This window comes from Oryx dammah, unplaced genomic scaffold, assembly GCF_014754425.2.
Source record: "Oryx dammah isolate SB20612 unplaced genomic scaffold, SCBI_Odam_1.1 HiC_scaffold_18, whole genome shotgun sequence".
Classification (NCBI taxonomy): domain Eukaryota; kingdom Metazoa; phylum Chordata; class Mammalia; order Artiodactyla; family Bovidae; genus Oryx; species Oryx dammah.
In genome coordinates, this window is record NW_024070202.1 from 67,939,985 (window position 1) to 67,952,317 (window position 12,333).

General features: G+C 39.6%; 1 protein-coding gene across 2 annotated transcripts in view; it reads right to left on the reverse strand.

Moving 5' to 3' along the window:
• Positions 1-12,333, reverse strand: part of CREB5 (cAMP responsive element binding protein 5) — a 442,462-nt gene that overhangs the window by 333,741 nt on the left and 96,388 nt on the right. For both annotated transcript variants that reach the window (XM_040259717.1, XM_040259716.1), the window contains exon 4: positions 4,687-4,808. In XM_040259717.1, coding sequence (XP_040115651.1) covers positions 4,687-4,808 — 122 coding nt within the window. The remainder of the gene's footprint in view (positions 1-4,686; positions 4,809-12,333) is intronic.

A 12,333-nucleotide genomic window follows, 5' to 3' on the forward strand; every position in this document is an offset into this window, starting at 1 on the left:
AAACACGTATTTGCGTGTCCAATCATGTAGGTTAGTTCACGTGTCTGGGGTAATAGTCACGTGTGCATCCTCTACAGGTGGTTGTGCTTTTGTGTACTTTACTGTAGAGTACTGTATAGATTTCAGTGCTGCAGTATCTTTATTTCAAGCCCAGGATGTCCACAAACATGTATAGAAGCAGTGGTGATATAGCTGGCACTGCTAAGAAGTACCAGCTGTTGTACTGTACTACTAAACTTTTCAAGGTACTATACTGTAAGATTTAAAATATTTTCTTTATTTGGGGGGTTTGTTTTTTATATATTATTGTGTGAAACTTATTACAGTACAGTACTATATAAGTGCTTGTGTTAGTTGGGTATCTAGGCTAACTTTATTGGACTTAGAAACAAATTGGACTTACACTCTCTGGGAATGGAACTTGTTCGTATACAGGAGGTCTGCTGTATGTAAGTCAGATGCTATGATACCTCTCCTTACAGTTGTCCTATGGTTCTCCATCTCACTCAGACTGAAGCCTACTCAGCTTTCTTGGATATGACCCTGCATGCCCACTCTGCCCATCACTGCACACCCTGCTCTTTGCTGTTCCTCCAGCAAAGAGCACCCTCCAGCCTCAGGACGTTGCACTTACTGCTCTCTCTACTCTCCTCCCCAGTACACAACTGGTTCTGACTTCTTCCTCCTTCAGGTCACAGCTGCATGTTCGCTCACCAGTGATGGCCCCTAGATCACTCCCCACGCCCCCTGTGCCCCTTCCCTGAAATATTTTTCTCTACAGCACTTTTCACCTTCGGACATGTTATATATTCTATTGTTCTTGTTTATTGTTTGTCTTGCTCATGAGAAGTAAGCAACCTGAAATCAGGGATTTTTTTGTTTTCTGGTTTTAAAATCAGCTTTAGTCCATATATTCACCAGTGCCTTGGACAGTGCCTAGCACATGATGGGCTCTCAAAAATATTTATTGTGTGAATAAATGTTGAACAAAAGTTTCTCATCTGTTTCAGGACATGCACTAGCCTGACTAGGCAAGTTGAGATCCGTGATACTGCCAGTGAGGAATGCTTTTTCAAGAGAAAAAATATATCTCTAATTAAAGAGTTTTGAAGCTATGGGTTTATGCTAAGGTGGAAGGTTGAGGCAATTATGGAATGCGTCATCTGCTATATAATATATGCTATGGATACAGACACTGGGGCTTTTCCATTGGTCACTACCTGCCTCTAGCCTGTCCTCACTCTATACACATATTGGGATACTTTTGGAAATGTATCAGGATTAAAGATAGTCTGTTGAACAGAATTTTTCCCAACAGACAGCCACACAGGCTAAACAACAACCAACTCCCTATTTGCTCTTTGAGAGAATTTTCTAGACCAAACTTCAGCTAGAATTTTAAAGGTGGAAGAAAGGACCAGCACAGTCTTTCTAACATTTCTGTATAAAGTATTTAGCAAGTTTAAGCAAGAATCTTTTTAAACCAAATTTTCTATATAAACAAATCCATCTCCCACTTTACAAAATAAAACTTGCCGAGGGAACTAATGGGCTTCCCAAGTGGCGCCAGTGGTAAAGAACCCACCTGCCAATGCAGGAGACGTAAGAGACACGGGTTTGATCCCTGGGTTGGGAGGACCCCCTGGAAGAGGGCATGGCAACCCACTCCATTCTTGCTTGGGGAATCCCACGACAGAGGAGCCTGGCAGCCTATGGCCAATAGCATCACAAAGACTCAGACGGGACTGAACTGATTTAGCATGAGGGAACTATTGCAAATCTTCTATTAACAGTCTCAGAGGAAAATAAATTAGAAGACAGTTGGAATGTAGAATTAAAAAGGAATTGTTATCTGAATGTGCAGCAGAAGGGACAAAGGAGGAGACAGAACTTAATGATGACAAGGTATGCCCTGAAAAACAACTTGTATTCCAGGACTTCTGTGGGGTTCACCGTTGAAGACTCCATGCTTCCAATACTAGGGGCACAGGTTTACTCCCTGGTCAGGAAACTAAGATCCCACACACCTCCCAACCAAAAGATTTTTTTTAAAAAAGAACTCGTATTCCTACTATTCAAGTGGGGAACAAATAAATGAAGTAGGAGCTGGTGGTGACAGTATGCCAAGGATGTTGGAAGCTGGAGGAATGTGGAGGAAGGGATGAGTAGAAATACGTTGGCAGATGAGAGAGCATCTCCAACTCCACATTTCCCCATTATGTGGCTTCCAAGGAAATCACCAGCACACCAGCATACACAAGAAGTCACCAACACAGCTCATTCGGCCGTTGGATGAGTCACCCTGCCTGAGGCCTCAAGAAAGTGCCTACTTGTGCAGTCACGGCCACTGAGGCTGGATTTGGCCCACTAGTTTGAACAAGGCAGTGGAAGAGGAAACTTCCACAGTCTGAATGCTGTCCAACGTCCAGTGCGTGCAAGTGAAGTTGGGGTGTGAGATACTGGTCTCCTGAGGGGCCCACCCCAAAACCACGGGGGAAGCTGGCTGCAGGATCCCCCACCCACGTACCCTGCTCAAAGTCATCACATGACTAATGTTGCTAAGAGCAACATTTGAAAGAGAAGAAAAACATATTTCTTCAATGGCAATAGTCCTCCTCAACTTTGCTTGCCTGAATATTTTAACACTTTTTTGTACTCAACCCACAGAGAATCAAAAGCAACTCACATACACAAAGAAAATGTAGATCATGAAAATGTCACTCTACATTAAAAACTGGGACCAGAGGAAATATAAACTGGAACTGAAAGTCTAGTCTGTGGGGAAGTAAAATGCTCATTACCGTGTTCTAAAAAGTTCTCAAAGTTAAACAGTCAGTTTGGCTTCGTGTTAACCAAGCAGTCAAAGCAAAAAGAGAAACAGAACTGGTTACAGAATTCTCATGTCCACAAGGAGAAAATATTTCACTTCCTCAGGGGAAGCAAACCGTTTCCTGGAATTCAGATCTGTAAGAATTTCCTCCCCTGGGGCTTCATATAGGAGATGGTGAGTACTATGCAAAGAAGATCTAAAACCACAACCCGATCATGGGCTTCTAAAGCTGCTGTTCTTGGTAAATATCTTCAGGAAAATCAAGGGCATACACTTTGACTAAAACCCTCCTATCAGAAGTGAAGACAATATGGACCAAGTATACACCTTACTTATAGTTCAGAAGAAGCCAACCTTAACTATCTCAAGGAATAAATGAACTTAATCTCTCAGTTGTCTACAGATGTCATGTCCATCAGGAAAGCTAAATTTATTACTCAACCAGAGTAAATTTATTAGACTTTTTGGTTCCTCTCTTCCTTGCTATTTTTATGGTTTTTAAAAATCTATTTCTATTGCAATAAAATATAGAATGCATGCCTTCTATTTTTATTTAGTTAAAAATTTTAAGTACTCAGAACAGCATCTGGCAAATAAGTGCTAAATCAGTGTTTGTTTTAAAAAAAGAAAAGAAAAAAAAAAAGGCCCTTCACTGGGTTGGGGCTGGGGAGGTAGGAGATGGTCAAGTATGAATAACTAATTATAAATAAAATGAGTTGCTTGAGATTTTATATCCCTCTTGTAACCTATTTTCAGGATTTTTCCTAAAGCAGTACAGACTGAATACAGACCCTCGGCTATCGTGATGTGAGAATGTGACATGAAAAATCTGGTGGAGAGGGATTATTGTAATTTCACATAGAGGGAGATTCAAAGGTTTTGAAACACTTAGAGAAATATCAGAGCCTTTTAAAATTTCTTCTCCGGATGCAACAGCTGGAAATTCAGAATCCATTACAATGTAGCTGGTACCTCCTTTCAACCTGCTTTCACAGTTTAAGTCTCTGGGCATGGGATATGTCTAATGTGTTGTTTAGTACAGTGTGGGCATTCAATAACGGTCTATAAAAGCAAACTAAAAATACTAAAAAGCTTCATTATCTTATTTACTTATGCCTCCATTTCTTTACCTTAATCTGATACAGTGATTTTTTAAATGCCAGCACAACATTACAATAAAAAAAGAGTATATTCTGGAGGGATTCATAAAGCAGATTTTCTACATTTGTAAGAACAAATAATGCACACTTATAGTGAACCTATTTATTTCAACAACAACAAATACACGATAATATGGCCAAGAAGGAACTGTGAAATGTGGTAGAGAGACACCAGGAAGATGACAGAAATCAGATAGTTATAGCCTGGGTCAAGATCAGATGAAATCCTCTCTCCTACTGCTATGATCCTTCACTTGTCATCTTACCCTCTGGTCCTTGTCTTCTGCACTTACCACCCATGGATATCTTGCTATTATTCAGCAAAGGAAAACAACTAGTTTTGAATGGAAAATTCCATGAGTTTATCTGACTCAAGTCAAGAATAATTATGATCCATGCTGATGTATGGCAGAGACCACCACAACACTGTAAAGCAATTATCCTCCAATTAAAAAAAAAGAATCAGGATAATTTTTTGGCTTGAATTTCATATTTCATATAATCTGCTTTTCCCATGATTTTTCCACCACAACCAGAGATTCATCCATTAAAAAAAAAAAAAACCATAAAGCGCTTGTAAATGGATAAAATGCTATTTTAGAGCCACACCAGCACAACAATGCCACCTAGTTTCAACACAGACGTGTCTAGCAGGTGCTAGAGGAAACACTTGTCCAGGCATCCAAGTGAACCTACCCGCTTGCTGCTCTCTTCCTCCTGAGCCTTCCTGAACTCATGCTCTAGGGAGCAGTCCAACTCACTGAAGAGCCCCACCTCCTCGCAGTTCTTCAGAAATCTCGTTGGGGTTGGAGTCTGATCTGAAAACAAAGACCAAATGATTAGACAGGGGATCGTTTCCTCAAAAGCCAATGGCAAGCACGACCTAAATTCACTAATCCCCTCCACTAGCCTTAATGACGATGCCAAGTGGCCATCCATAACTTTCCAGCCCTTTACATAAAATTAGAATATGGAATAAAATAAAACCATAAAGCCCAGAGAAAGAATATGATGTGTAGAAGCCTGCAGCACATGAGGGGTTCCCTCTGGAAAACTTCAGTTGAGGAGAAGCCACTGTTGACTTTCTGGGGTTCATATCATTTGAATACATGTCGCAATGTGTAGAATTTTTTAATTGGAAAAAACAATTTTGCTCAAATAAGGCCAAAAAAAATCTAGAGTCAATGTTAAGCCTGACTTTAGGGAGCTGGGAGGATAAAATATTTAATAAATGTTTATATTAAACAAAAAGAGGGAAGCACGCATTTGATTCTTTTTTCTTAATGGAGAATAAAGATTTAGCAATTCTCTCTCTCATTTTGAGAGTCACAGAAGGATGATGAATGGTTCCAAAACAAACACATTCAGCTTCCATCCCTCAAAAATATAATTATTAATTTTATTTTCCTCTGCTATAGCCAAAAGAATGTTCAGAGAAGACATTTTAAAAGGAATAGAATCTCTTTCATGTTCTTGATGGTCTGGAGAGTTTACCACTTCAAAAACTGGAGGATCTGAAACCACTATTTGTGTCTTAATATTATGTACACATTCTCTAGACTCTAGGTCTCATAAGATCCTATAGGTAAGCAGTGTAGAATCACACTTTTGTAATTATTAAAGGTAGTTATATTCTAGTAAAAGTATACTTACATGAATAAGAATAAAATTGTGTTAACTGCACTTCTCTCAGTAACAAAGATTAAAAAAACCAGAGAGCACCACTTCCCAGTGGGAAGCCTGGCCATGTCAACTGTTTTGCAAGTGAAGAAAACTGAAGCTCTGAGTGATTAAGGGTCTTATTCAAGATCTTCCGGGTAGATGTAGCAACCCTGGTATTATAACCAAGGGCTTGGTGCTATTTCCATTATGTACATGCATTATTCCCATCTGAGTCTATGGCAGACACTGCTAGATGGATTACAACACTTGTCCAATGATCTACATTTAGCCTCAAATCTCTTTCTGGGCAGTCCTCTAAGTCATCAACACCAGTCAACTGCAGAAAGTCCCCAAGTTGCAATGAAATTGCAGTTTCGGCATTCTCTTTATATGTTCCTATATGACCAGAAACTAGAATCCTATTTCATTTTCTAAATCATAAAGAGAGTAGTTAATTTTAGTAAATTATCCATTGAAAGTCAAAGAATAATCTTAATACCTATGAAGCTGAAAAAGACTTGATATTTCCATTTAATGAGCCTTTTCAGGGCAATGCCTCCTGATACACTATGGGCATGGGGCTTTCCTACCTGGTAAGGACCCAAACGGTTGACTTGCATTCAAATGCAACAAAATATCTACCTGCATTCTTCTCCGTTCTTAGTCTAGTCTCCAAGATATTGAGCTCCCTTTGTAGTACATGGAGAGCCAGTAGGAGAGCCAAATGATTATAAATTGGACTGTACAGATAAAAGATATGCAAAAGATTGGGTTTTGCTAAAAATGGTTTTATTAAAATGTACACTCATTTATTAAGCTATACATATATTCCTACATGGGCTTCCCTAGTGGCGCTAGCATCAAAGAATCTTCCTGCCAATGCAGAAGACATAAGAGATGCGGGTTTGATCCCTGGGTTGGGAAGATCCCCTGGAGGAGGGCATGGCAATCCACTCCAATATTGTTACCTGGAGAATCCCAGGGACAGAGGAGCCTGGCATAGGGTCCATAGAGGCCATAGGGTCACAAAGAGCAATTTAGCAACAACTGAAGCAACTTAGCATGCATGGACACATATACCTACATATCCATACATGTCTATAACCGTTATATATACCACACAGTGTTTATAATAAAATTAGTATTTATTCAGCATTTTGCAGTTCACAAACATTTTCACCCACATTGTCTAGAACCCAGATCTCACAAGATCCTATGAGGCAAGCAGGGTACATATTATTTTAAAACAGGAGAAATAAGTACTTTGCACAAGGTCACATGATTTATAACCATCTTATCACTATTAAGTCCTCTCTTACCTATGACCATAATCCTTTCTCAATCTACATCCCATGCTTTGCCCAGACTCTCCTTATAGGTCCAAAGGTCTTGGGTACAAGAGTAAAAGACAACATTGACAACTCAGAAATCTAGATTTGATAATCGTGTGATTTAGGGAAAATTACCTACATTCTCTGGACATGCTCATCATCTTTCAAACAAGGTTTGGATCATAAAATCACCACCATAACCGGGTTCCCTTCGAAAGTCACTGTAGTAGGTCAAAGGTACTCATGACCACGTAAAGAACAGCAGGACAGGAACACCAGTAACAACTGGTTAGATACTAGAAACTGGGCCAGAGTAAGGGCTAGCAGAGTTTTATAAACAGAGGGTGTAAGTGGACAGGAACTGAGAGCGGAAATAAAAGTGTGGGTGTGTGTTCGTGCGTATGGCTGTACCTTTACTGGGTGCTTATTCCATTCCAAACTGTAAATAATCTGCCTACCACGCAGGAGACCCAGGTTCGATCCTTGGGTGGGGAAGATCCCATGGAGAAGGGAACTGCAATACACTCCAGTATTCTTGCCTAGAGAATTCCATGGACAGAGGAGCCTGGCGGGTTATAGTCCATGGGGTTGCAAAGAGTCAGAAAAGACTGACTAACTAATCCTTTCACACTGTTCTTTGCCAAACATACTGCTAAGTATTTTGTTGCATCATCTCACTAATTTTCACACCAACCACATTAGGTAAAAATTACCTCCTCCATTTTACTTACAAGGAAACTGAAACTCATCTTGGGCACCATTTAGAAATGGAGTCATATAATTGTATTGGTAATGAACAATCCTTACAATCCTTGGTTCTTCTGAAATATCTTGCAATCATTTATATCCTACACACAATAGAACTACACTACTACACTACAAGCCTACAGACTCTTCACTATCCAGCAAGAACATTTTTGTGACTAAAAAAACCTGAGAAAGTATCACATAACAGAACTGAAATATTAGACCACTCGTCATCAGTAGGAATTTAGTTTGCCAAGTTTTATTTTTCCTTTTATTTCTCTATGCTTCTATGTTGGAGATTTAGAAGTTGAGGGCCATGATTCCGGGTAAAGAGAATAGTAATCCTAGAAGCTCTATAAGACTCCTGAACTCTGGGACAAGTTCATGAGATGGTCCATAAAATTGAATTCAGGTTGGCATTTGGGGACCCAAGCCCCAAGCAAAGTTGAGAGATGTTTTCTATCTTCGCTAAAGCAAAATTATTCCCAGATACCCACATACACCCACATACATCAACAAAGGAGAGTGAAGGAGCATGGCACAGGGTAGCAACAGCACCATCCATCATGATGAACATTTCTGCAGCAATAGGGAGACCAAGCTGTGGAACAAGAGCAGCCATGGGCAGTAAAGACAGCCGGCCCCCTCCTCCCCAGATCCAAAGACCCAGAGGAGGGCCCCAGAGTTGTTACCAAATGTGACTTTCTTTGCAGTATGATAAGAGTGAAGGGAAGGCAAAACATTTATCTATATTCACATTTGGAATAGATAAGGCACACTGTTCTGAATATTTAATTCATTCTCTTCTTGTGAATGAGCTATTCTTTCCAGTTACAACAGGAACCAGAAAATGGAGCTTAACTTTTGTTTTAACATTTATTAGAATTAATACAGGGTCTCAAGTCATCTTTGATCCCACATGGTACCAGTTCCAAGTAAGCCAGGAAATGTGCAAATCTTCAAAAGAGGGAACAGCTAAATCTATCAGCAGCTTAAATAAAAGAGGCAGAGTTTCTCGGCCACATGAATGCCTTGTCAAGTAACTATTCCAGCTGAGATCAGACCAGAAATAAGTGAGTAATATCCATGGCCAAAGTTAAAATTCTTCTAATCTATGCCTTATTTAGAACCAAGAGCATGCACCAGTTATCTATAGCGGCAGCAGTTTCTATGTCCTGAATAACAGTGACTGATGCTCTATCTGTGGATAATATCAAAGGTGTGTTCAGTAGTGACAAGTTAAACTCCAAGGACTTATAGGAACTGGTTCCACTCAGAACTCAGAGTTGACATGATCATTTAAGGACTTTTGTTCTCCTTTCTTCTACTGCTTTTACTCCAATGGGGACCATCTGAATGAGAGATGGAGACTCTCAATCCCAAATCTCAAACTAAAAGTGAATAGTTTTTGAGTCTGAATGCTATCTGAGTTGTAGCTATAACCTTTGTAAATCTGCACTGGAGCTGCAGCTTGTGCACCACCTTCTCACAATCTACAAAGAGCACATCAAGCCAAGGTCTCAGGAGCCCTAGACACCCAGGGCCAGTGCAAGCAAGAAATCTTAGCCTCTTCTATTCCTTTCAAGCATCCTTGGGGATATATTTACCAACCAGACAAGAAAGATTTGCACCAAAAGGGATAAAATATCTTTTGTAAAGTTTGTCATATTTCAATATCTACTTCCCTTCCTGGAATGATGAGTCTATTTCTTGAAAATGGAGCATCTTCTCATAAAATCACTGCCTCTGTAAATAGCTCAATAAAGAATATTTGCCAACAGAGCAGAGACTCTATTTGCCTATCTGCCAGGAAAAGGACCACAAACATGGCATTATGAGTTAGGAATTTACCCATCATTTCTGTGATAAAAAATCCTGCATCACATTACATCTCACCTGGGAAGGACCACAAGTGTATGGCTAGAACTAATAGGGAAAAAAGCAACTCACCAAGTTTTCAGTCAATCCATAGTCTGCCTACCATCAAGTGCTTCAGTCCCAGCAAGTATGATTATTCCAAAACTTAAATGACAAGCACAAAGCTAAAGCATGAAAACCAATTCTTCTTTTAAAAAAGTGTTTAGTCTGGTTTACATTTAATAATAGGTTGCTACTTTATTCAGTTTCAGAGCTGTGTTTGAGTTATACGTCTGTCTATGTTTCTTTTATTTTTTATAAAAAAGGCAAGGTGACAAGTCATCAATTTAAGAAAAAGGGAAAAGCAGATTTTCCATCATATACCAGAGGAGAAAAAAATGTGAGTCACCTAAGCAAAAATTTTTTTCCTATTGGTCTGATAGTCTCAGTGATGGTATTACTAAAGGACTCTATAAAGCAATTTTATATCATTCTGTATTAAATTGATACTATAAAAGCCTCACTTATTCAGACAAGTTATAAGAAAGATCAGTTTGAATTAGTGACCATTCTAACTGTAGGGTATTTTTTTAAAGGCAATGCATTTTTATAATTTGCGTGACTCAATTTCAGCCAACAAAATGTGGCTTAATGGAATTCCTTAAGAATGCTGCTCAAATCAACAGATAAAAATATTGGAAGTAGCCTATCTATTTTGGTAAGAGTTAGGGTTCTCAAAAAAGGCATCTCTCTTAGAGATTTTTAATATTCTTTTTATAGTCAGATTTATCCCACTATTTTCAACCAATACTTTCATAGAAATATTCTTATCCCTTACCTGCATTTTAATAGAGCTCTAGTTAAGAAAGTTTACATTCAATGAATTTGAAAATACATAACCCTTCATAAGAGCAATAATCAGTAACAACCAACAGAATTCCACAGAATTCTAGACAGGCTTCTTTGCGATAAATGTGCCTTTTATTGAGTGTGAATATACAATAGGAGCAATAGGGTCCTCTCAGTGACACTGAAATCTGTCCCAAGAGGCAGTGCTCCTATGGAACAAACTGAAGCAACTCTGGCTTTTAGCAACAGCTGTGGGATACCTAAAAGCTGACCTGGACTGGGGTGATCCAGATCAGTAAGAGGTGAGCCACACTCTCACACTCTTGACTAACATGCTGCAATCCATTTGCTGTCAAGGTAGAGAGCTGGTGGACTAGACACCCTTAGAGAGGAAATGAGTCAACCAGAGCATGCTCTGATAAGGGCATCTCTTACAACACATGGTTCCAGAAGACAGCGGGATGGATTGGAAAATACAAGTCTATTTTCCACACCTGCATACTATCAGCCACGGCCTAACCCTAAGTGTTTCAACAGCCATTAAGTCACAATTTTAATTCTGTTTAGAGGAGCGAAGCCAGTAAAAAGTGTTACTAACACTGTGAAACCACGTCTTCACTGGCCACGTAAATGAAGGGGTCAAAATCTGCCCTGAATAGTGGAATCCAAAGCTTAATGCTTCCACTTAGTCACTAATTGCCCAAGTTCTCCTACACTCTTTGTCAAAAGGAATTGAGTTCCAGATTAAATAGACTAGAAGTCAATTTTTCATATATAAAAGGAGATTTTCAATCAAGGCCTCTGACATATTCAGGAGAATTTTTAAAATTCTACTTTGCTTGACCAATTAAAAACATGAATAACAAGCTGACCTAGCCTAGATGCCAGTAGTAACTTATCACAGTGGATGAGAAAATCTGATTTAAAAACACAACTCTTCATTCCTCTAAATGCTAACGCATTGTTATAATTTCCTTCTAAAAATGTTTGACTCTTCTTCCCATTTGATGACTGCTAAAAAGCCTCTTGATGAAAGTGAAAGAGGAGAGTGAAAAAGTTGGCTTAAAGCTCAACATTCAGAAAACGAAGATCATGGCATCTGGTCCCATCACTTCATGGGAAATAGATGGGGAAACAGTATCAGACTTTATTTTGGGGGGTTCCAAAATCACTGCAGATGGTGATTGCAGCCATGAAATTAAAAGATGCTTACTCCTAGATAGCATATTCAAAAGCAGAGACATTACTTTGTCAACAAAGGTTCGTCTAGCCAAGGCTATGGTTTTTCCAGTGGTCATGTATGGATGTGAGAGTTGGACTGTGAAGAAGGCTGAGCGCCAAAGAACTGATGCTTTTGAACTGTGGTGTTGGAGAAGACTCTTGAGAGTCCCTTGGACTACAAGGAGATCCAACCAGTCCATTCTGAAGGAGATCAACCCTGGGATTTCTTTGGAAGGAATGATGCTAAAGCTGAAACTCCAGTACTTTGGCCACCTCATGCGAAGAGTTGACTCATTGGAAAAGACTCTGATGCTGGGAGGGATTGGGGGCAGGAGGAGAAGGGGACGACCGAGGATGAGATGGCTGGTTGGCATCACTGACTTGATGGACGTGGGTTTGGGTGAACTCCAGGAATTGGTGATGGACAAGGAGGGAGGCCTGGTGTGCTGCGATTCATGGGGTCGCAAAAAGTCGGACATGACTGAGTGACTGACCTGAACTGAAGAGATAAATCAATAATATAATAAAAAGCAGTTCATAGACTTATATCCAAACATAAATCTCAGGCTGAAATATGCTAAAAATAATATGCTGCTGCTGCTACTGCTGCTAAGTCGCTTCAGTCGTGTCCGACTCTGTGCGACCCCATAGCATATCTCACCAAATCTAGATGTAT